The 25,381-nt window shown below is 56.8% G+C and overlaps 1 protein-coding gene across 1 annotated transcript in view; it reads left to right on the forward strand.

Annotated features, from left to right (window-relative positions):
* Nucleotides 1–17,275, forward strand: part of LOC126321759 (immunoglobulin A1 protease autotransporter-like) — a 32,962-nt gene extending 15,687 nt beyond the window's left edge. Inside the window, exons 3-4 of the mRNA XM_049994213.1 lie at nt 16,874–16,886; nt 17,202–17,275. Coding sequence (XP_049850170.1) covers nt 16,874–16,886; nt 17,202–17,275 — 87 coding nt within the window. The remainder of the gene's footprint in view (nt 1–16,873; nt 16,887–17,201) is intronic.
* The last annotated feature ends 8,106 nt before the right edge of the window (nt 17,276–25,381 follow it).

The following is a 25,381-nucleotide window of genomic DNA, read 5'->3' on the forward strand; positions in this document are numbered from 1 at the left end:
ATCTTAACTAGAGACAAACAAACAAGAAAATAGCAAAACAGCCTTGAGAACCCCGTCCACCAAATTTCAGTTAGCACGGCATCCAAGATTCTTTTCCGGGGAGTGCAGTGCAGCTGACGCTGCTCAGACCATATACCGTCGCCAGTCTCACTCAACTCTTGCGCATTCCATTCTACGCTACGTGACTATGCAAAAATGAATGAATCAAACCCGCCCAGAGAGCGTCTTGTGCGAGGGGACACACGATATAGAGAACAACAAAACACACAGGGGACACCACCACAGTTGGAGAGAACGTTTCCACCACGGCAGCCGCGCCGTTACGCGCTTTTTTTTTTTCCTCCCCCCCACTGCACACCTCCGACACCACGGGAACGTTCACCGTCCCGTTGCCCTACACTGGCGTTTCTTTTCAACCCCCCACCCTATTCCTCGCTCCCCGGACATTCGACCGATCACAAAGTGCAACCTCTCGTTACCGTCGGGTGCCCCTCTTCATCCCCGGGGCGCCAACAACAAAACAAAAACACCACCGACGCCGTCGTCTCGCGTCACCTCACTCAACTGAGCGGAAAATACACGTACATCCAGAATGACGACACCGCCTCCAGACGTCAGACGTCAGGTCGAAAGAGGGCACCGTACGTCGTGGCGCGTGGTCTCCTAACTCACCTCGCGCGTACAAATACAATGCAATGCGTGTCTCCTCACGTTCACACACACCTCCACGCTCCACTTTTACGTCGCCCAACCAACCAACTACTAACTTAACCCACCCGCTCGGCGTAGAAGCAGCTGTAGGCGGCAACGTGTTTCTCACCCTCGCCACCAACGGTGTGACATCCGACAATCGCGGTTTGCTTTCCGTTCCACACCTCCGGCCATACCATACAAAGGGGACAAAAAAAAAAAAAAAAATATATATATCAAACAAGCCAACTCCAGCGATCCGCCCCCCTAACACCAACACGTCTCGAAACACCCACGCCCACGACCCGGCTGTGGCCTAAAGTGCGTATCCCAACGTCACACCAAAACCAAAGGCGCCGGCGCCGCACCACACCACACCACAAGCTACAGCTACAGCTGTGCCGCCCGTCCACCCGCTCACAACAACAACAACAACAACAACAACAATTCCGCCCTTCCCGCAAAGGCATTTTGGTGGCCCTGAAAAGGGCCGTTTTTTCTTTTCTTCGCCGCGCCGCGGACGAGCCTCCTATTTCCAAGAGCCACCTCCTTACTTGGAGCTCGTGTACTTGGTCACCGCCTTCGTGCCCTCGCTCACCGCGTGCTTGGCCAGCTCGCCAGGCAGCAAGAGCCGCACAGCGGTCTGGATCTCGCGGGACGTGATGGTCGAGCGCTTGTTGTAGTGCGCCAGGCGAGAAGCCTCGGCCGCAATGCGCTCGAAAATGTCGTTCACGAAGCTGTTCATGATGCTCATCGCCTTCGAAGAGATGCCCGTGTCAGGGTGCACCTGCTTCAGCACCTTGTAGATGTAGATGGCATAGCTCTCCTTCCTCTTGCGCTTCTTCTTCTTGTCGCCCTTCGAAATGTTCTTCTGCGCCTTGCCAGCCTTCTTGGCGGCTTTCCCGCTAGTCTTGGGCGGCATCACGAACAAACAGGCAGGCAGGCAGGCAGGCAGGCAGGCACGCGCAGTCAGTCAGTCAGTCAGGCGCTCCGCTCCAGTCAGCGTCTCCCCACACAGTGGCACCCGCCGCACGCCGCCGCCGCACCTTTACCAGCTCGCCCTGCTGCGGCCGCCGACCAATGGGGCGCGCGCGCAACCGGCCGCCGCACCCGAGCCCATAAAGGACCCCCACCCCGCCGGCGCCGGCACGCACTCCGCTGCTCGACTCGCTGCGGCTCGCACCGTTTGGGGCGTTGTGCTTTTTCTTTCTCGCTTCTTTCCAAACTAGCCCATCGCCATGTCCGGACGCGGAAAGGGAGGCAAAGTCAAGGGCAAGTCAAAGTCCCGCTCAAGCAGGGCTGGGCTCCAGTTCCCGGTCGGCAGAATCCACCGCCTCCTGCGCAAGGGAAACTACGCCGAGCGCGTCGGCGCCGGGGCGCCCGTCTACCTCGCCGCCGTCATGGAGTACCTCGCGGCTGAGGTGCTCGAGCTGGCCGGAAACGCGGCCCGCGACAACAAGAAGACGCGCATCATCCCGCGCCACCTGCAGCTCGCCATACGCAACGACGAGGAGCTCAACAAGCTCTTGTCGGGCGTCACCATCGCACAGGGAGGTGTCCTGCCCAACATCCAGGCCGTCCTGCTGCCAAAGAAGACCGAGAAGAAGGCCTAAAAGAGAGACAGCGCAATCGGCAACCGCCGCGTGCTCCCTTGGCACGCAGCGCGCCATTTGCCGCCTCGGCTCAAAAAACAAAACACAATCGGCCCTTTTCAGGGCCACCACACAAACCTACGTCCAAAGCAGAATTCCAGTCGTTCGTCGCACCACTTTTCTCTCTCTCTCTCTCTCTCTCTCTCTCTCTCTCTCTCTCTCTGTGTACGGTTTTTTTTTCCTTCTTACACACACAGGCGCCGCCATCTTGTACACACGTACTTGGCCACCTCCTCCACTCAACTCCACGCACGCACAGTCTCGCGACCATTAACCAGCACACGTGGCGCACAACAACACACCTCAAAAATAACCCCTCGGCGCTCAGCCGCGCCGCAACACACAGCCCATCCACCGACAAGAAGCATACAAGCAAAGAGGGAGGGGAAGGAAGGAAGGAAGGAAGGAGCTCACACAACGCAAGGGCACGCTTCCTTCCCTCCCAACCGCACCGCACACCACGTCAAAAAAAACTCCAAACAAAACTAAAAGGCCAAGTAGACTAAAAAGGAAAAGAAAAACCAGCAACACAGACTCTTTCGCACTTTTCAACTTCCGAACACTGTGGTGGCCCTGAAAAGGGCCGTTTTTCAATCTATCTCTCTTTCCTTCCTTCGGTCTCACACCGCCTAACCGCCGAAACCGTACAGGGTGCGCCCCTGCCTCTTCAGGGCGTACACCACGTCCATGGCCGTCACAGTCTTGCGCTTGGCGTGCTCAGTGTACGTCACCGCGTCGCGGATCACGTTCTCCAGGAACACCTTCAGCACTCCGCGCGTCTCCTCGTAGATCAGACCAGAGATGCGCTTCACGCCGCCCCTGCGCGCCAGGCGGCGGATCGCGGGCTTCGTGATGCCCTGGATGTTGTCGCGCAACACCTTGCGGTGCCGCTTGGCGCCACCCTTGCCGAGCCCCTTTCCTCCCTTGCCGCGGCCTGTCATTCTTCTTCTTCAAGCGTCTCAACCACAATAATATAAAAAACAGAAAGCAAGGCAAGCTCCTCACCCGGCGCTAGCGAGTCGGCTACGGTTGTGGCGCCCAGCGCGCGCGCCGCCCCCCTATATAGACTCTGGGGCCCCGCGGCCCGCCCTCCCCTCCCCCCACCACCGCGCACCGAGGGCATATAAGCGCAGCACCCGGGGCGCGCGGGCCCGTTGTCAAGGCAGCACCGGACGCCGTCGCGCACGCATATCCTCCACGCCGCATCCGCATCCGCAGTAGCCATGGCCCGGACAAAGCAAACGGCCCGCAAGTCCACCGGCGGAAAGGCGCCGCGCAAACAGCTCGCCACCAAGGCGGCGAGGAAGAGCGCGCCCGCCACCGGCGGCGTCAAGAAGCCCCACCGCTACAGGCCGGGCACCGTCGCCCTGCGAGAAATCAGGCGCTACCAGAAGAGCACAGAGCTGCTCATCCGCAAGCTGCCATTCCAGCGCCTAGTGCGCGAGATCGCCCAGGACTTCAAGACCGACCTGCGCTTCCAGAGCTCCGCAGTCATGGCCCTGCAGGAGGCCAGCGAGGCCTACCTCGTCGGCCTCTTCGAAGACACCAACCTGTGCGCAATCCACGCCAAGCGAGTCACCATCATGCCCAAGGACATCCAGCTCGCGCGCCGCATCCGCGGCGAGCGCGCCTAAACCCGCACACCGCCAAACAAACAAAACGGCCCTTTTCAGGGCCACTAACGTCTCTCCGTCGCGAGCAAAACTTTGTCGGTCGCAACGACTAGTTCCCCACTCACTCTCCAGTCCAGTCGTCCCACCCCCGGCCCGGCCCGGCGCCGCCGTTTCCAAAAAAAAGAAAAAAGCACCGCACCGGCCGAACCAAGTCGCAAGCGTCAATAGCGCCACCCACACAGGCCACGGCACAAAACGTGACGCCCGGAAAGCAAAGCAAAGCAAAAAAGACTATTCCAAAACCACCACCAAGACAAACAAACAAACAAACGCGGCGCAAAATAAATAGGTAAAAAATAATAAAAGTAAAATACACTTTGTGTAACACCAACCGCGGCGCCGCCGCCCACGCCCGCCAACGACCCCACAATCCAACCACCATCCACACATGAAACAAACAAACGCCAGCAAGCAAGACAGACAGACAGACAACAAGGCAACCGACCGACCACGACACGACACGACAATCAACACCTTCCCGACGTGCTTTGATGGCCCTGAGAAGGGCCGTTTTTGTTTTTGTCCGGGACCGCGCGACAGCCTCTGGTTGCGCGCCGGCCTCCAGGCGACGGTGTCAACCGCCAACCCTTCCCTGCCCTTTTTACTTCTTCTTCTTGGGCGAAGCCTTCGCCTTAGACGGCGTCGCCGTCGCCTTCTTCGGGCGCGGCGCCTTCGGCTTCTTCGTCGGAACCTTGGCGGCCTTCTTCGCCTTCGACGGCGACTTGGCCTTGGCCGGCTTGGCCGCAGCCGCCTTCTTCGCACCCGCGGGAGCGGCCGACGCCGCAGACGCCTTCTTGGCGGCGCCCGCCTTCCGACCGGTCGCCGCCTTCACGCCGCCAGCCTTCTTTGCGCCGGCCGCACGGGCCCCCTTCTTCTCCTTGCTGGCCGGAGCGGCGCGCTTCTTCTTCGCACCACCGCCGCCACCACGAGCCTTGCCGCCCTCGGCCGCCCCGCCGCCGGCGCCGGCAAGCTTGAAAGAGCCCGACGCGCCCTTCCCCTTCGTCTGCACCAGCTCGCCAGCCACGACGGCCGACTTGAGGTACTTCTTGATAAAGGGCGCCAGCTTCTCCGCGTCCAGCTTGTAGTGCGCGGCAATGTACTTCTTGATCGCCTGCAGCGACGACCCGCCGCGCTCCTTCAGACTCTTGATGGCGGCCGTCACCATCTCAGAGGTGCGCGGGTGCGCAGGCTTGGCGCGCGGCTTCTTCGCAGACGACGCAGACTTGGCCTTCTTCGTAGTGCCGGTGGCGGCGGGTGCCGCGGCAGTCTCGTTCGTAGCCGCCTGGTCTGCCATCTTTTGCCTGTTCTCTTTTCTTTTTTCCCCTTGCTTTCGCTTCCTTCTCTCCTTCGACGACGCACAACAGCGAGGGGCGCGCAGCAGAGAATAGCCGCGCACGCGCCTGGCCCAGCCAGTGTCGCGGGCGGGCGCGGACGGCCGAGAGAGCGGCCGCCACTCGGCGCGCCGCCGCGCCGCCGCGCCGCGCCTCCCGCGCTTGCTACCGCCCAACGTCCGACAGCCTGCCCGGAGCAGCCCCCAACCTGCGCCGCAACCACCCGCGCCATTCAAACCACCGAGGATGGGGCTACACACACCGACACCACGGTCGCCAACCAGTCGCCGCGGCGGCGCCGCAAACCACGGCCAAACTGCAGCCACCGCGCGCCACAGCCTGGGTCGGCCCGCCGAGAATCGCCGCCCCCGCCCAAATGCCGCCCCCACAGCCCCAGCCGACGACCCGCCACAATGGCCAAACCTTCGTCAAAACTCCCACACCGTCGCCGCGGCAGCCCGGCCACCGCGGCCGGCGCCACAGCCACACGAGCCGAGTCGTGCGGCGATGACGGCCGTGCACAAACGCACCTCCGCCGCCCCATCGCCTTCCGCCGTTTTCCCGATCGGCCCGCAGCCGTCGGGCCACGGCCGCGGGCCGTCCTCCTCCTCTCGCCTCGCCCGCCAACACCCACAGCCCTTCCAACACATTTTTTTTTTCTTTTTTCTTTTTTTTTTTCTACTTTTTTACGATCGCCGCCTGCGCAACATGGCACCGGCCGACGGAGCGCCAACCCCCCCGCCACAGGCGAAAACAAGACAACGATAAACAAACAAACAAAATAAATTACCAGCCAGCCCCAACTACAGACACACCGAATCTGCCCTCACAGCCGACCTTACACGCCTCAACGTCAAAACAAAGGTGGTTTCTTTCTTTCAACGGTTACCTTACCTTAGGTTACGTCAGGTTAGGCTAAGAAGGCGTCAGGGTTAGGTTAAGCGTTGACGTGACGTCACGTCTTAACGTAGGCGTTAAGCTAAGGTTGCGGTCACGTACGTTAGGTTAAGGCGACTTGGGGGTTGGCCTAAGGGCTTACGTTAGGTTACGTTAGTTTAGGTGGCTGCGTTAACGGCTTAAAGAAGTTTAGGAGGTTAAGGCGTCGAGGCGGCCGCACCCCCTTAGCTGCTGCGGCTCGGCCACGCCACGCCACGCCACGCCACGCTTTGGGGTTTCATAAGGTCGCGCGGCGGGTCGTCGGCACGCCGCAAAGGACAAAACTGCAAGACGACGTCGAAAAACAAACAACAGGTAAAAAATAAATAAGTAAAAATAAACGACGCCGACAGGCGGGGATCAGCAGAACGAGCAGATTCCGGAGAGCGAACGAGACACACACGCACGCACGCACACACACACACACACACACAAACCCCCCCGAGCCGAGAGAGCACAGCACCACCACGTGTCGGCCTCCGCTCACCCGACTCGGCTGGGCTGGGCTGGGCTGGGCTGGGCTGGGCTGGCGGCCGGGCCGGATGCACGTGCACGTACACGTACGGCTACAGCCACTACCCGTACACAGCCGCTCTTCACGCAACACCAGCCAAATGGCGCGCCCGCGGCTCGTCGCGGTCGCAACGCCACGCCGGCACACTTTCGGCACCACCGTCTTCGCGCGCACCGCAAACAAAAACGCAGCCGACACACACAGAAAAAAAAAAAAAACAACACAGAGCGCGAGAGACGGGCGGCGGCGCACCTTTCGCCAGCCGGCAGGCAATCGACTCGCCCAGTACGACAAACGTGCACGCCACCCCACCCACCAACCAACCAGTCGTCGTCGTCGTCGTCGTCCCGAAATCAAACAAACTCTCAAAAGGCACAGCCCCTGCTGCCAACGGACGCAGGCGCCACGCAGCTCCCTTCCCGCCACACTCGATTCGCAGCGCAACTCACCCGGCACACCGTCAAACGACGGGCTGGGCTCGCCGCATCGCCGCAACCTACACACCTTCCCCGCCACGACGCACAGCCCCACCAGACGCCCGTGCCGCAACGACACTACCGCACTACTCCTCTCGCCCTTGCCATACACGACACAACACGCCAAAAAATGAAAATCCAAATACAAACAAAAACACCGCCCCCACGACCCAAACACATGCACGGCGCGCCAACACACGCGAGGCAAGGCACGCAGCAAACGGCGTCCCCTCCGCGTCGCGCCATCAACCTACACACACAAGGCAACACCAACAACAAACAGCCAGCCAGCCAGCCAGCCAGCCAGCCCCACTCTCACGCCGCAAAAACAGAAAACACACCGAAACCGCCAAACGCCGCACATTCGCGCTTCGCACTCACCACACACCTCTCGGCATCCGTTTCGCACACAACGACGCGACGCACAATACATCATCACGGGCTACGCACGCACACCGCGACCCACTTTTTTACGACGCCCTCGCCAGAGCACACGTGCCCACGCCCACACACAGTCGACACAACGACGCAGCGCGCAGCAGACGCGGCCGCAACACATACCTCCCCGACGACGCGCCAACACCGCCAGCCACTGCTCACTCGCCCAAGCAACCCGTGCACACAACTGCCACACGCGTCCACCACGCCGCCGCCAACCACCCGCCCGCCAGGGGGCGCTCACGTCCGCGACAACAGCGCGGCACCGCCGGACCGGGCCGAACCGAGCCGAGCCGCCGCCTCCTCTCCACTCGGCACGCCACGTCCTGCTTGCAAAACACATGGCTCGTCCCTCTGTACACACAACGCGCCTGCCTGCGGTCGCCGCCGGCATCTATCTACCTGCGCATCGGAGCCAGGCCGGCAAGCCCACACTTAAATAATGCACTTCACCAGCCAAACAAACCCACTCTTCCTTTCTTTGCACAGCGCATGCAACAGCAGCCCCAGGAGCCGGGCCCGCCGCCAGCGTCTCCTCCTCCTCTGGGCACAGCCAGCCAGCCGTTCCCACCGCCCCGCCCCTGCTCTGCAGAACAAGAAAAAACGAAAAAGTACCAACACACGCACCCAAAGCGTAAGCCAGACAAGACCAGCCTCTCCAAGGCCACACACACGCAAAAAAACAAAAAAAAACAAAAACACTACAACAAAATAAAATAAAATGAAAAAGAAAAAGCAAGCTGTCGCCTCGCCCCCGCCCGTCCCCCCACCCCACCACATTCGCCCCCTCCGCTTGTTTTCCTTTCTACAATTTCCCTCTTTTCCACCCAATATCCCGCCGCGGTTTACGGGCACCGGCCGATTTTGCGCCCGCCCACATGTGTGCCTACTCCCCACCACCATTCCCTCCGCAGCCCGCAGCCCGCAGCCCGCAGCCCGCAGCCCGCTTTTCCCCCCTCCCTGCCCACACCACACCACACCACACCACACCACACCACACCACACCACACCACACCGACGGTGCTGACGTCGACACGCACCCAAGACAGGGGCCACGACCGTCTTTTTTCCTGGGCCCATCCCCGCACCGCACCTCCTTCCAATCATCAACGCTGTGGCGCCTGTGTCCGCGCGAGACGCGTGCGCGCCGCCTCTCTCAACATCCGTCCGCCGGCCGGCCCGTTTTTCGGCCCCCAGGCCATCCGTCAACCACCACTGCCCCTGCCCGCCCCGCACCACACCACACACCGCTGCTTGCCCCGGCCGTTGCCACCAAAGGCGCCAACCGCAGCCCGCGCGCGCCAGAAAGAGATGGCAAAACTACAGGGACCCAGCCGACCGACGAAAATCAGAGCAATTGGCCGGGAGGATCAAAAAGAGAGCTCCGAAAACCACCGTAGCGAGGCGTGGGAGGAAACGTTACGAGAAGCAGGAAGGGACCAGGAAAAATTCTGGAAATTTCTTAAAACTCGTAAACTAGACACGAAACATCTACATCTACATGGGGAAGGAACGACCCCACAGACCGAGCTGAAGCACTGGCGGATTCACTAGAAAGGCAATTCCAAGCACCAGAAGCGGTAGATGACGAAACTGATGACCACCAGGAAATGGTACTCAGAAGGGTAAAACCGCATCCTAAGTGCCCCGATCAGAACATCTTTCACAATCCAATAAACGCAGAAACCCCGTATCTTATCACATCACAAACATACACACATCCTAAGAAGGCATCAGGCCCAGATTCCATCAAACCGCAACTACTACATCACCTACCTCCAGCAACTATCAATTATCTATCTAACATCAATATATAATGCTTGCTTCAGACTAAACTACTTGGAAACAGGCCCGAGTCATCACATTACCAAAGCCAAACAAGGACTTATTATTTCCGCAAAACTATAGGCCAACTTCCTTGGAAAGGTTCTCGGAAAGCTCATTCAAACTGAACTGAAGAAATTCAATTCTTAAAGGATAACAACATAATCATCCCACAACAATTCCGATTCCGCGAAGAACACAGCACCACCCACCAGGTGACCAGACTAGTCGAGCACATATGTCAGGCCAGAAACATTAGACACAGTACTGGAGCAGTCCTGCTTGACATTGGAAAAGCATTCGGATAACGCCTTATCTACAAGCTCCACCAGTACAACTGCCCCATCCACATTATTGCTTCTTTTCTCCGCAACAGAGCATTCTATGTCCATGTACCAGGAGCGGCAAGTAACACTAGATCCATAGAGGCTGGAGTCCCGCAAGGCTCAGTGCTGGGGCCCATTCTCTACTCAATATACACAAACAAACAGCTGGGAGGACACTTGTCACTATTTGCAGACGACACTGCAGTCTACCGCAGCAGTTCTAACCTGCAATATAGAGTCACAAAAATAGAGCAACACCTACAATCCATCCAGAAATGGGCTAACCAAAAAAACAATAAACGCGGAGAAAACCCAAGCAATACAATACGATTCACATTCAAAAAGAATACCTCCTAACCTGCATATACGCCTCAGAAATAACAATCTTCCATGGTCAGGCACAATAAAGTATCTAGGCATCAAGCTGGACAAGAGGTTGACATTTAGAGACCATGTTACACACGTTTGTAACAAGGCTGCAGCAGCAATATTCAGACTGTACCCAATCATCAAAGGAAACAGAATAAATATGCGCGCCAAAAAGAAAATCTTCAAAACCGTCATAGGAACCAGCCATCACTTACGGCTCTGAAAAATCTCGTCAATGGCCGCAGACACCAAACATAACAAGAGTAAAAAAGGGTGCAGAACAAATACTTCAGAATTACTGCTGATGCCGGCCGGTACCAGACAAACCGAGACATATACACAAACCATAACATACTCAATCAAAATCCCGGAAATCATCCAAAGAAAAATCCATAAAGTTTTTTTTTTTTTTTTTTTTTGTTTTTTTTCCACCAAACCACGGATTCGAACCACCCACTCATCAGAAATCTGGGACCAAAATCCACCCGACCCAAGAACGACATTTCCCATCACGACAAAACACCACAAACTACAACATACCATGATAAACAAAAATAAAATACAAACACCATAACACTCACTCAAACAAACAAACATCTACACACACCCAAGAGACCCTATCATCCCATCATTTTGTTACCCAACATAATCAGACAGAAGGCAGGGATCAAGGACAGATCCGGTCCTTCGAGTACAGGGGGTAAAAAATACCCATCAGACCAGCTCTCTCTCTCTCTCTCCTCCTCGCTTCTCCGTGCCGACGCTGCCCCGCACACGCGTTCGCGTTCGCGTTCGCGCTCGCGTTCGGCCGACACCACACGACAGGTCTTTGGGGCCCCGCCACTGCGCACACGCACGCCTCCTCCTCTTCCTTAGTTCTTTTTCGCTTTTCTTTTCTCCCCCGCCCCCCGCTCTCACCGCCACATCATCCCGCAACCCTTGGGGCATGTTTCCCAACATCAACGCGCCCCAATTCCACTCTCTGCCCGTGCCGCACTCTCCACTTTGCTTCTCCCCGTCCCCTACACACACGACTACCGAAACCCCGGTTGACACACCTTCTCGTAGGACAGGGGTGCGTGCGTGCGTGCGTGCGTTGTCTTGACGGTGACAGCAACAGCAACGGATCCGTCCATCCCATTCCCCCCCACTCGGTAAAGAACCATGTTCAACCCACACTACACAACAAGGGGGGCACACACGAACGCGAAAGAAAGGGCAGGGCAGGGGCAACTATCTCGTACACATTCTTCCTCAGAACCCACATATCGCATCAACGAACGGCAGGCCAATTGCGGACTCAGCCGTGTCAGGCAAATCCAACCCAACCAACACCTCCCACGGAAACCCTGACACTGATCCAGCAGTACGTCCACATACATCGCCACACCAAATACGGGTGACGAGTGAGCAACAAATGGAACAATACACAACAAGGGCTGACCTAATAAAAACTGCACGTCACGTCATACCTTCCAGACAGACGCAGTTCCGACGGGACGGCGGAACCGTATACGTACCTTTCAGCCACAACAACCGACCGACTGGACACGCCCGCGTCTCCAGCCAGCCAACCACCAGGGCCACACAGCCCGCAAGTTTCAGCGTCAACACTTCTTAACGTACGTTGCAAACTTTTCAAAACATTGCCACACACACACACACACACACACACACACACACCACGAAAAGCGTCAACCTCTCTCACACTGGATACACTCAACACTTTTTGTCGGCGGAGCTTGAGGGCCAACGGTTGACACACCCCCACCGGCCACACAGGTTTCCCTTTGAAAATTGCAGTGACGGAGGAGACGCGGCATTACGAGAGGGTTGTTTCCGAGAGCGCGAGCTGGACGGAGCTGCGGCGCCGCCGCCGCCGCCGCCGCCGCCGCCGAGGGGTAATGAACGCACGCGATGCCGCATGACAGCCCATCACCCAAAGTTTCACCCACAACTGCACAGGTCGCACCCCCTTTTCGCGCCATACTAGTGTCGATCGTCAATTACAGCTGACGGTGTTCGCATTTGCCACTTGACGAGAGGGGGGGGGGGGGGGGGAAAAGAAAACAAACATCTGACACGCCATGTGTTTCTCTCTCTCTCTGTTACATCTAGGTCATTCGGCAGCCACTGTAAAAAAAAAAAAAAAAAAAAAAAAAAAAAAAAAAATATTTTTACGACATGGTTGGGTAAGTGATTTAAAGACAACAATTGTGGGTCACACACCATAGACCATTTCGATAGTGTTCTTGTTCTTCTCTTTTTCCTTTTTTTATCGCTCAATTGAAATCAAACCTGGGGATGATGCAATGCTGCGATATGGCACAACCGTCGTCCATTGTACACAACTCGGGAACAAAAAGAAACCAATTCAGGGAACGTTCGTTCCTTCACAACGTTTCTTTCAACGCACTTGGTCTTTACCATCCTGTATATTCAACACACATTTCCTTTCATCAAACTAGGGCATTTCCATAACAGTATTTGCAATACTGCTTCTTCGACGTCATTTCACCATCTTAACTAGAGACAAACAAACAAGAAAATAGCAAAACAGCCTTGAGAACCCCGTCCACCAAATTTCAGTTAGCACGGCATCCAAGATTCTTTTCCGGGGAGTGCAGTGCAGCTGACGCTGCTCAGACCATATACCGTCGCCAGTCTCACTCAACTCTTGCGCATTCCATTCTACGCTACGTGACTATGCAAAAATGAATGAATCAAACCCGCCCAGAGAGCGTCTTGTGCGAGGGGACACACGATATAGAGAACAACAAAACACACAGGGGACACCACCACAGTTGGAGAGAACGTTTCCACCACGGCAGCCGCGCCGTTACGCGCTTTTTTTTTTTCCTCCCCCCCACTGCACACCTCCGACACCACGGGAACGTTCACCGTCCCGTTGCCCTACACTGGCGTTTCTTTTCAACCCCCCACCCTATTCCTCGCTCCCCGGACATTCGACCGATCACAAAGTGCAACCTCTCGTTACCGTCGGGTGCCCCTCTTCATCCCCGGGGCGCCAACAACAAAACAAAAACACCACCGACGCCGTCGTCTCGCGTCACCTCACTCAACTGAGCGGAAAATACACGTACATCCAGAATGACGACACCGCCTCCAGACGTCAGACGTCAGGTCGAAAGAGGGCACCGTACGTCGTGGCGCGTGGTCTCCTAACTCACCTCGCGCGTACAAATACAATGCAATGCGTGTCTCCTCACGTTCACACACACCTCCACGCTCCACTTTTACGTCGCCCAACCAACCAACTACTAACTTAACCCACCCGCTCGGCGTAGAAGCAGCTGTAGGCGGCAACGTGTTTCTCACCCTCGCCACCAACGGTGTGACATCCGACAATCGCGGTTTGCTTTCCGTTCCACACCTCCGGCCATACCATACAAAGGGGACAAAAAAAAAAAAAAAAATATATATATCAAACAAGCCAACTCCAGCGATCCGCCCCCCTAACACCAACACGTCTCGAAACACCCACGCCCACGACCCGGCTGTGGCCTAAAGTGCGTATCCCAACGTCACACCAAAACCAAAGGCGCCGGCGCCGCACCACACCACACCACAAGCTACAGCTACAGCTGTGCCGCCCGTCCACCCGCTCACAACAACAACAACAACAACAACAACAATTCCGCCCTTCCCGCAAAGGCATTTTGGTGGCCCTGAAAAGGGCCGTTTTTTCTTTTCTTCGCCGCGCCGCGGACGAGCCTCCTATTTCCAAGAGCCACCTCCTTACTTGGAGCTCGTGTACTTGGTCACCGCCTTCGTGCCCTCGCTCACCGCGTGCTTGGCCAGCTCGCCAGGCAGCAAGAGCCGCACAGCGGTCTGGATCTCGCGGGACGTGATGGTCGAGCGCTTGTTGTAGTGCGCCAGGCGAGAAGCCTCGGCCGCAATGCGCTCGAAAATGTCGTTCACGAAGCTGTTCATGATGCTCATCGCCTTCGAAGAGATGCCCGTGTCAGGGTGCACCTGCTTCAGCACCTTGTAGATGTAGATGGCATAGCTCTCCTTCCTCTTGCGCTTCTTCTTCTTGTCGCCCTTCGAAATGTTCTTCTGCGCCTTGCCAGCCTTCTTGGCGGCTTTCCCGCTAGTCTTGGGCGGCATCACGAACAAACAGGCAGGCAGGCAGGCAGGCAGGCAGGCACGCGCAGTCAGTCAGTCAGTCAGGCGCTCCGCTCCAGTCAGCGTCTCCCCACACAGTGGCACCCGCCGCACGCCGCCGCCGCACCTTTACCAGCTCGCCCTGCTGCGGCCGCCGACCAATGGGGCGCGCGCGCAACCGGCCGCCGCACCCGAGCCCATAAAGGACCCCCACCCCGCCGGCGCCGGCACGCACTCCGCTGCTCGACTCGCTGCGGCTCGCACCGTTTGGGGCGTTGTGCTTTTTCTTTCTCGCTTCTTTCCAAACTAGCCCATCGCCATGTCCGGACGCGGAAAGGGAGGCAAAGTCAAGGGCAAGTCAAAGTCCCGCTCAAGCAGGGCTGGGCTCCAGTTCCCGGTCGGCAGAATCCACCGCCTCCTGCGCAAGGGAAACTACGCCGAGCGCGTCGGCGCCGGGGCGCCCGTCTACCTCGCCGCCGTCATGGAGTACCTCGCGGCTGAGGTGCTCGAGCTGGCCGGAAACGCGGCCCGCGACAACAAGAAGACGCGCATCATCCCGCGCCACCTGCAGCTCGCCATACGCAACGACGAGGAGCTCAACAAGCTCTTGTCGGGCGTCACCATCGCACAGGGAGGTGTCCTGCCCAACATCCAGGCCGTCCTGCTGCCAAAGAAGACCGAGAAGAAGGCCTAAAAGAGAGACAGCGCAATCGGCAACCGCCGCGTGCTCCCTTGGCACGCAGCGCGCCATTTGCCGCCTCGGCTCAAAAAACAAAACACAATCGGCCCTTTTCAGGGCCACCACACAAACCTACGTCCAAAGCAGAATTCCAGTCGTTCGTCGCACCACTTTTCTCTCTCTCTCTCTCTCTCTCTCTCTCTCTCTCTCTCTCTCTGTGTACGGTTTTTTTTTCCTTCTTACACACACAGGCGCCGCCATCTTGTACACACGTACTTGGCCACCTCCTCCACTCAACTCCACGCACGCACAGTCTCGCGACCATTAACCAGCACACGTGGCGCACAACAACACACCTCAAAAATAACCCCTCGGCGCTCAGCCGCGCCGCAACACACAGCCCATCCACCGACAAGAAGCATACAAGCAAAGAGGGAGGGGAAGGAAGGAAGGAAGGAAGGAGCTCACACAACGCAAGGGCACGCTTCCTTCCCTCCCAACCGCACCGCACACCACGTCAAAAAAAACTCCAAACAAAACTAAAAGGCCAAGTAGACTAAAAAGGAAAAGAAAAACCAGCAACACAGACTCTTTCGCACTTTTCAACTTCCGAACACTGTGGTGGCCCTGAAAAGGGCCGTTTTTCAATCTATCTCTCTTTCCTTCCTTCGGTCTCACACCGCCTAACCGCCGAAACCGTACAGGGTGCGCCCCTGCCTCTTCAGGGCGTACACCACGTCCATGGCCGTCACAGTCTTGCGCTTGGCGTGCTCAGTGTACGTCACCGCGTCGCGGATCACGTTCTCCAGGAACACCTTCAGCACTCCGCGCGTCTCCTCGTAGATCAGACCAGAGATGCGCTTCACGCCGCCCCTGCGCGCCAGGCGGCGGATCGCGGGCTTCGTGATGCCCTGGATGTTGTCGCGCAACACCTTGCGGTGCCGCTTGGCGCCACCCTTGCCGAGCCCCTTTCCTCCCTTGCCGCGGCCTGTCATTCTTCTTCTTCAAGCGTCTCAACCACAATAATATAAAAAACAGAAAGCAAGGCAAGCTCCTCACCCGGCGCTAGCGAGTCGGCTACGGTTGTGGCGCCCAGCTTTTTTTTTTTTTTTTTTTTATTTTTTTTTTATTTTTTTTTTTTTTTATTTTTTTTTTATTTTTTTTTTTTTTTTTTTATTTTTTTTTTTTTTTTTTTTTATTTTTTTTTTTTTTATTTTTTTTTTTTTTATACTCTTCATTCCCGCTCCTGAAGGGATACGGGTGGGCCGCTGGAGAGCTTTCGCTCTATTGGGGCCAAAGGTTTGGGTGATTTACATTGCTTATATTCTTTATTTCAGGTATACTTAAAACTAACTTATGGACTAAATACAATAGATACAGTGTTACTTATTTTGGTTTAAGTTTTGGTCATACATTATTCATTCTTTAATCACTAACAGTTTGTAATGTTCTTATTTTGTGGTATTTGTTGATTTTTCTGCGTTATATATTTTTACTGGCGTCAGTTTTTTGGTATGGTTGTACCATTTCAAGTTCCAGTTTCAGTTTCCGTTTCCAGGGTGACAGCGGTGGAGGAGGTGCATTGTTGCTTGTTTCAATCATTATTATTATTATTGGGGCGGTTTTACGGTGGGGGACGGTCTGGATTTAGTGCTTGTAGGTGAGGGGGAGTGGGAGTGTCGTTGTTCATTATGTGTAGCTGTCTAGTGTGTTCGTGTTGGTGTATTATCTCTGGAAAAGTGTGTAAAGTGTTGTTTAGAATTGTTCTGGGTGGGTAGGTGTATTTGTGTTTCGGTCTGTTTATGTGTCGGGGTCTGTGTGTGTATATTGTGTGTAGGTCGGGTCGGGAGGTGAGTGTGCTTTTGCCGTATCGGGCTCTGAGATTTGCAAGCCGTGTTTGGAGGGGAACTAATTTGGCCTCTTCGTAGGCTTCTTGTCTGGGGGTAGTGGGGGGGAGCCGGAGGATGCTGCGAATAATCCGTCTCTCTGCGCGGTAGATCCTTTCGGCTTGAGACTTTGAGAGGCAGGCGAGGGGGGCTGCTGCGTACTCGAAGAGTGGGCGGACGAATGTTTTGTAGGTGTGAATGGCAGTCTTGTCGCTACAGCCAGAGAATTTGCCTTGGACACGTCTGATAAGTGATTGTCGTTGTCGGACCTTGTTTAAGGTTTCTTTGATGTGGTTGCTCAGGTTAAGGTGTTTATCGAGCTGGACACCAAGGTATTTGGCTTGGGAGGATAGGGTGAGTGGGATGCCCCACAGCATGAGGGAGATGTGGTTAGGGTTTTGGACGGATTTGTTGTGGATGTTGCGGTGCTTAAAGAGGATGAGTTGGGTTTTGGTTGGGTTGGGTTTAATGCGCCATTGTCGCATCCAGAGTTCTAGTTTTGTCAGGAAGGTCGCTGTCTGGTTGTTGATAGAGTTAGTCGAGGGTCCAGAAGTCCAGTATGCTGTGTCGTCTGCGTAAAGTTGGAGTTGTTCTGTTGGTCTTGTCGGGGTAGGGACATCGGTGGTGTATAGGGAGTAGAGTAGGGGTGAGATAATCCCACCCTGAGCAACACCTGCTTCAGGGGAGAAGGGAGAGGATGCGGTTTGATTGATATGAATTTGGCAGCGTCTGTCTTGTAGTAGAGTTTTAATTAGTCGTACTGTCTGGGGTGGGAAACCAGTTTTTAACAGTTTGTATAGTAGTCCGTCATGCCAAATTTTGTCAAATGCACGCTCGATGTCGAGGAAGACAGCGAGCGTGCATTGCCCAATATTTTGGTGTCTAGTGATGTCAGAGGTGAGTCGTAGGAGAGGGTCATTGGTTGAGTGGAGTTTGCGGAAGCCGGATTGGAGGTGTGGGATGAGTTGAAGTTTGTCGGTGTAGTAAGTAAGTCTGTCTGTGATGATTCTTTCGAAGGTCTTGCGCAGGACGTCAAGAAGGGATATGGGGCGGTAGGATTTAGGATCGGATTTAGGTTTACCAGGTTTGGGGATCATGATGACTTTGGAGGATTTCCATGCTGTGGGGATGGTGTTGTGGGTGAGGCAGAAGTTGAAGAGGAGGGTGAGAAGAGGGATGATTGTGTTGAGGGGGCAGTTGCGGAGGTGTAGGCGCTGTATGCCATTCTCGCCAGGGGCTGAATTCCTGCCCGAGAAGATGGCATTTTCCACTTCTATTTCTGTGATTTCCCTGTGCAGTTTTGTGTCTTCCTCGGTCGGAGCCGTGGGGGAGACAAGTAGTAGAGGGAGTTCTGTAGCGACTGTTTGTTTGAAGGTTTCGTTGAAGAGGGGATCCTGAGGGAATCTGTGGGAGTCTTCTAGTACAGTTTTGAAGGCCTCTGCTATGAGTTGTGGGTCGGTTGTAGGGGAGTTGTCTTTGTCTAGTTTGTAGGTCCTGTCTGTGTTTTGTCCGGTGAGAGTCTTGAATTTGTTCCAAAATTTCCGTCCTTGTCTGTAGTCAAGTTTGGAGCAGGTTTCGTCCCATTGTTTTTGTCTGTGTTCGGAGGTGAGTCGTTTTATTTCATTGTTTAGTCTGTTCCAGAGTGTTTTAAGGTCGGGGTTTCTGTCTCTGTTGATCTCGCGGTAGAGTTTTCTTTTTTCACGGATAAGTCTGAGGATTTCGGGAGGTAGGTGAGGTTTGAAGAAGGGGATGGTTTTGGTGGGTATGGCTAGGTCAATGGCTGTCTTGAGTGTGTCCACTATTTTGTCGTTGATGCGGTTAAGGTCGTCCGTGTCCGTGATGGTTAGCGGGGCAAGTAGGTTGTTGTTGATGGTTTCACTGTATTTTGTCCAGTCGGCTTTGTTGTAGAGCTTTATTGTACGGGTCGTAGGAGCTTGAGGGGGGGGATTGATGGCAGAGGTACTGAAAAGGATGGGAAGGTGGGGGCTGGTTAGGGTGTCACCTACTGAGTAATGTGTGATGGTGTCGGAGAGGGAGGGGCTGTGTAGGATGTGATCAGGTAGGGAGCTGCCGTTGTGGCCTATAAAGGTGAATGTATTGATTGGGATGCGTGTCATATTTTCTGTGGTAAGGAAGTCAAGTAGGTCGGTTCCGTTGCGATTGTGAGTGGTGTCTCCAAGTAGTTCATGTCTTGCGTTAAGGTCAGTTAGTAGGAAGTATTCTTTGAATGTTGTAAGGTAGCGGAGGAAGGGTCTGGGGAGTGCCGTGTTTGGTGGGATGTATAGGCAAGCTATTATGAGGGGTCTGCGTCTGGGGCGGGGAATGGATATCATTACTGCTTCTAAATGTTGGAATTGAGGTGGTAGTGGAACTTCTTGTGTGGCCAGGGCTGTTTTTGTATATATGGCAACTCCGCCCCTGCCGTCAGGTCGGTGCTTGGTGAAGCAGTCATAGTCGCGATTTAGTCTCATGTTGGCGTTAGGTCGGGTCCAGGTCTCTGTTAGTCCAAGGATGTCTATGTTGTTTCTGTCTAGACAGTCAGTAAGGAGGGCCTTGCGGGAGTGGAGGCCTTCTATGTTAACAAATAGGAGGTTGGTGGGTCTACTGATGGGGTGTGCTGCCATGACGAGGGTGAGTGGGGGGGGGGGGGTGGGTGCGGTCTTCTGTGTTCTATGTCCTCAGAATATGTGCGTATGGTGTTTTTGTGACTGTCGTTGTGACGCTATTTCCAGTTTGGTTATATTTTATATCTTTTAGGAAAAATTTTTGGGCCACCTGTCGAAGGGTATGTATGATCTCGTTACGTCTGCCCTGGAAGAGGGAGGCAAGTGAGAAAGTAATGACTTTGAGGAAGTCGTCGATAAAGAGGGGTTGACCTTGGGTGGACGGGGTGTCGGCAAGGTGAAGGGGGGCTTGGAGGCTGTCGTTCTTTGCTTGCTGGGGGCGGGACTTGCATTTGAAGGAGCGAGAGGAATGAGGGCCACCGCAGTTGGCGCAGGTGGGGGGAACGGAGGGGTCCAGCTCACAGGCTGAGAGGGGATGGTTCTTGCCACAGCGGCTGCATTTGGGTGGTGAAGTGCAGTGTTCTGTTCTATGACTGAACTGCTGGCATCTTTGGCATTGTATGGGGAGAGGGTTGGGGGGGTTGGATGGTTCCACCCTATGGTGTGACAAAAATATGTGAACTCCATGTTCTAGCATGAAGTCCACATCTCTTTGATTGTTTGAGATGACCCTGATCATGGGGCCGTAGTTGCCTGTTTTCCGCGATTTGATTCTCCAGGCATTCAGTATTAGGATTCCTTGACGTTGGAGTTCGGCCTTGACTTCCTCAGGGAGAACATCAAAGCCGACGTCCTTAATGACTACGCTGACTGTTGGGGGTTTGGGTTGGTGAGGGGGGGCTGGAGTCACCCTGGGGCTTTTCCTCTCCACTGTCACCCTGGAGAGGAGCAGCTTCCTCAACTCTTGCTGTAGTTGGTTCGGGTCAACGTCTTTGTAGGATATTAGTTTGGCTGTTCTGCCATCTCTGAAGACGTTGAGCGAACCATTAAAGTTACGGAATGAAGGAAGGTGTTCCCTGAGGGTGAAGGATAACGATTTGTTTGTCGAGTTTTCAGGTAGGTTCTTTAGGAAGTAGGTGGAGGGAGCTGGGGAGTCGGTGGGTTCCTGGTTGGATGAGTGGGTGGGGGATTGTGCTGTGTTGAGGAGGTGGTAGGGGCGGAGGGCAATAGGAGAGGAGGGGGGGTTAGGGAGGCTGTTTCGTCGCAGCCTGGGGTCTTCCCGATTTGTGTTTATGTTGGGAGGGGACGATGGATTCTGGGAAATGTTCTCAAGGGAGGTGTGCTTTCGGATGAACTTTTTCTTCCGTTGAACAACCTGCCAACCTTCCTCTTCTTCTTCTGGGCGATGCACTTCATGTGTGGTGTCGGTTTCAAACTGGAGGGAGGGATCAAGGTCAAGGGTGAGGGATAGCCTACGGGTTTCGGATGATGTGGACGGTGTTGGGCAGGTCGTGGTTGCGTTTGCTGGACTGTCCATGTTCCTGGCCGGGGGGTCGTTACCTTCCTTGGTCTGCCGGGATTGATATTTCGGCATACTGGTGGTGAAGGATTGGTATTCAGGTGTGTGTGTGTGGTCGCACTCGATTGTGGTGGACCTTCACCCGCTTCGTTGGCACCTCCTGTGATCCGTGTGGGATCGAGGATCTCCACGGGTGAGAGGGTCTCCTAAAGTGTCTCCTCGCGCGCGGGAGACGGGTGCCAGCCGCCTCAGCTCAATTCTGCTCGAGGGGGCGGGCAACCGGGCCCTGGTGCGGAAACTTCCCTAGCTGCTGTGGGGGGGATGCGACACTGTTTGGTGCTGTGACTGAGGCAGAACTCAGTGATGATCCCGGAGTGTGGCGAGTGCTTACTCGGCGGCGTCTGCTCGGTCGACAAGTTATGGTAGAGCACCTCCTGGTGAGGGGTGCTGACGGCAGTGGCGCAATGTGGGTAAACACGACATAGCTTTTTTTGTGATTTGACAACTTTGCTTATCCCTGTGTGCCACCGCCGTGTCGAAAAGTTGTGAGAGGAATCAGCGCTCTGTCTGTCTCCCCCGATCGGAGGTAGTGGCCCGCTCCACTCTGTGTCGGCCGCGTCGTTGCTTTGCTTTGATGGGCTGCTGGGCCAGTGCTGGCCGCGCGCTACGGTCGCTGACCGTCAACTGCGGTCGGTGCGCTGTGCTGCTCCTGTCTCGCTGCTGCGTTGTGTGGCGGGTGACGGCGCGCTGGGCGAGGTCCGCACGCCACGGCTGCTGCCCGGCGACTGCAGGCGCTGCGCTGTACTCCGCCGGTGTCGGCGCGGAGGGGCGTGGAGGGGGTGGCGGGGCAGGCTGGCTGGCCCGCGTCGGCGCTGCGCGGCGTGGAGGGGAAGGCGGGGAAGGCTGGCTGCGCTCCGCTAGCAGGTCCTCTCTCCACGGCGTCCCGTCTCGGTGTGTCCCTGAGCGCCCAGCGCGCGCGCCGCCCCCCTATATAGACTCTGGGGCCCCGCGGCCCGCCCTCCCCTCCCCCCACCACCGCGCACCGAGGGCATATAAGCGCAGCACCCGGGGCGCGCGGGCCCGTTGTCAAGGCAGCACCGGACGCCGTCGCGCACGCATATCCTCCACGCCGCATCCGCATCCGCAGTAGCCATGGCCCGGACAAAGCAAACGGCCCGCAAGTCCACCGGCGGAAAGGCGCCGCGCAAACAGCTCGCCACCAAGGCGGCGAGGAAGAGCGCGCCCGCCACCGGCGGCGTCAAGAAGCCCCACCGCTACAGGCCGGGCACCGTCGCCCTGCGAGAAATCAGGCGCTACCAGAAGAGCACAGAGCTGCTCATCCGCAAGCTGCCATTCCAGCGCCTAGTGCGCGAGATCGCCCAGGACTTCAAGACCGACCTGCGCTTCCAGAGCTCCGCAGTCATGGCCCTGCAGGAGGCCAGCGAGGCCTACCTCGTCGGCCTCTTCGAAGACACCAACCTGTGCGCAATCCACGCCAAGCGAGTCACCATCATGCCCAAGGACATCCAGCTCGCGCGCCGCATCCGCGGCGAGCGCGCCTAAACCCGCACACCGCCAAACAAACAAAACGGCCCTTTTCAGGGCCACTAACGTCTCTCCGTCGCGAGCAAAACTTTGTCGGTCGCAACGACTAGTTCCCCACTCACTCTCCAGTCCAGTCGTCCCACCCCCGGCCCGGCCCGGCGCCGCCGTTTCCAAAAAAAAGAAAAAAGCACCGCACCGGCCGAACCAAGTCGCAAGCGTCAATAGCGCCACCCACACAGGCCACGGCACAAAACGTGACGCCCGGAAAGCAAAGCAAAGCAAAAAAGACTATTCCAAAACCACCACCAAGACAAACAAACAAACAAACGCGGCGCAAAATAAATAGGTAAAAAATAATAAAAGTAAAATACACTTTGTGTAACACCAACCGCGGCGCCGCCGCCCACGCCCGCCAACGACCCCACAATCCAACCACCATCCACACATGAAACAAACAAACGCCAGCAAGCAAGACAGACAGACAGACAACAAGGCAACCGACCGACCACGACACGACACGACAATCAACACCTTCCCGACGTGCTTTGATGGCCCTGAGAAGGGCCGTTTTTGTTTTTGTCCGGGACCGCGCGACAGCCTCTGGTTGCGCGCCGGCCTCCAGGCGACGGTGTCAACCGCCAACCCTTCCCTGCCCTTTTTACTTCTTCTTCTTGGGCGAAGCCTTCGCCTTAGACGGCGTCGCCGTCGCCTTCTTCGGGCGCGGCGCCTTCGGCTTCTTCGTCGGAACCTTGGCGGCCTTCTTCGCCTTCGACGGCGACTTGGCCTTGGCCGGCTTGGCCGCAGCCGCCTTCTTCGCACCCGCGGGAGCGGCCGACGCCGCAGACGCCTTCTTGGCGGCGCCCGCCTTCCGACCGGTCGCCGCCTTCACGCCGCCAGCCTTCTTTGCGCCGGCCGCACGGGCCCCCTTCTTCTCCTTGCTGGCCGGAGCGGCGCGCTTCTTCTTCGCACCACCGCCGCCACCACGAGCCTTGCCGCCCTCGGCCGCCCCGCCGCCGGCGCCGGCAAGCTTGAAAGAGCCCGACGCGCCCTTCCCCTTCGTCTGCACCAGCTCGCCAGCCACGACGGCCGACTTGAGGTACTTCTTGATAAAGGGCGCCAGCTTCTCCGCGTCCAGCTTGTAGTGCGCGGCAATGTACTTCTTGATCGCCTGCAGCGACGACCCGCCGCGCTCCTTCAGACTCTTGATGGCGGCCGTCACCATCTCAGAGGTGCGCGGGTGCGCAGGCTTGGCGCGCGGCTTCTTCGCAGACGACGCAGACTTGGCCTTCTTCGTAGTGCCGGTGGCGGCGGGTGCCGCGGCAGTCTCGTTCGTAGCCGCCTGGTCTGCCATCTTTTGCCTGTTCTCTTTTCTTTTTTCCCCTTGCTTTCGCTTCCTTCTCTCCTTCGACGACGCACAACAGCGAGGGGCGCGCAGCAGAGAATAGCCGCGCACGCGCCTGGCCCAGCCAGTGTCGCGGGCGGGCGCGGACGGCCGAGAGAGCGGCCGCCACTCGGCGCGCCGCCGCGCCGCCGCGCCGCGCCTCCCGCGCTTGCTACCGCCCAACGTCCGACAGCCTGCGCGGAGCAGCCCCCAACCTGCGCCGCAACCACCCGCGCCATTCAAACCACCGAGGATGGGGCTACACACACCGACACCACGGTCGCCAACCAGTCGCCGCGGCGGCGCCGCAAACCACGGCCAAACTGCAGCCACCGCGCGCCACAGCCTGGGTCGGCCCGCCGAGAATCGCCGCCCCCGCCCAAATGCCGCCCCCACAGCCCCAGCCGACGACCCGCCACAATGGCCAAACCTTCGTCAAAACTCCCACACCGTCGCCGCGGCAGCCCGGCCACCGCGGCCGGCGCCACAGCCACACGAGCCGAGTCGTGCGGCGATGACGGCCGTGCACAAACGCACCTCCGCCGCCCCATCGCCTTCCGCCGTTTTCCCGATCGGCCCGCAGCCGTCGGGCCACGGCCGCGGGCCGTCCTCCTCCTCTCGCCTCGCCCGCCAACACCCACAGCCCTTCCAACACATTTTTTTTTTCTTTTTTCTTTTTTTTTTTCTACTTTTTTACGATCGCCGCCTGCGCAACATGGCACCGGCCGACGGAGCGCCAACCCCCCCGCCACAGGCGAAAACAAGACAACGATAAACAAACAAACAAAATAAATTACCAGCCAGCCCCAACTACAGACACACCGAATCTGCCCTCACAGCCGACCTTACACGCCTCAACGTCAAAACAAAGGTGGTTTCTTTCTTTCAACGGTTACCTTACCTTAGGTTACGTCAGGTTAGGCTAAGAAGGCGTCAGGGTTAGGTTAAGCGTTGACGTGACGTCACGTCTTAACGTAGGCGTTAAGCTAAGGTTGCGGTCACGTACGTTAGGTTAAGGCGACTTGGGGGTTGGCCTAAGGGCTTACGTTAGGTTACGTTAGTTTAGGTGGCTGCGTTAACGGCTTAAAGAAGTTTAGGAGGTTAAGGCGTCGAGGCGGCCGCACCCCCTTAGCTGCTGCGGCTCGGCCACGCCACGCCACGCCACGCCACGCTTTGGGGTTTCATAAGGTCGCGCGGCGGGTCGTCGGCACGCCGCAAAGGACAAAACTGCAAGACGACGTCGAAAAACAAACAACAGGTAAAAAATAAATAAGTAAAAATAAACGACGCCGACAGGCGGGGATCAGCAGAACGAGCAGATTCCGGAGAGCGAACGAGACACACACGCACGCACGCACACACACACACACACACACAAACCCCCCCGAGCCGAGAGAGCACAGCACCACCACGTGTCGGCCTCCGCTCACCCGACTCGGCTGGGCTGGGCTGGGCTGGGCTGGGCTGGGCTGGCGGCCGGGCCGGATGCACGTGCACGTACACGTACGGC

The sequence above is a fragment of the Schistocerca gregaria genome, unplaced genomic scaffold (assembly GCF_023897955.1).
Source record: "Schistocerca gregaria isolate iqSchGreg1 unplaced genomic scaffold, iqSchGreg1.2 ptg000762l, whole genome shotgun sequence".
NCBI classification, from domain to species: Eukaryota; Metazoa; Arthropoda; class Insecta; order Orthoptera; family Acrididae; genus Schistocerca; species Schistocerca gregaria.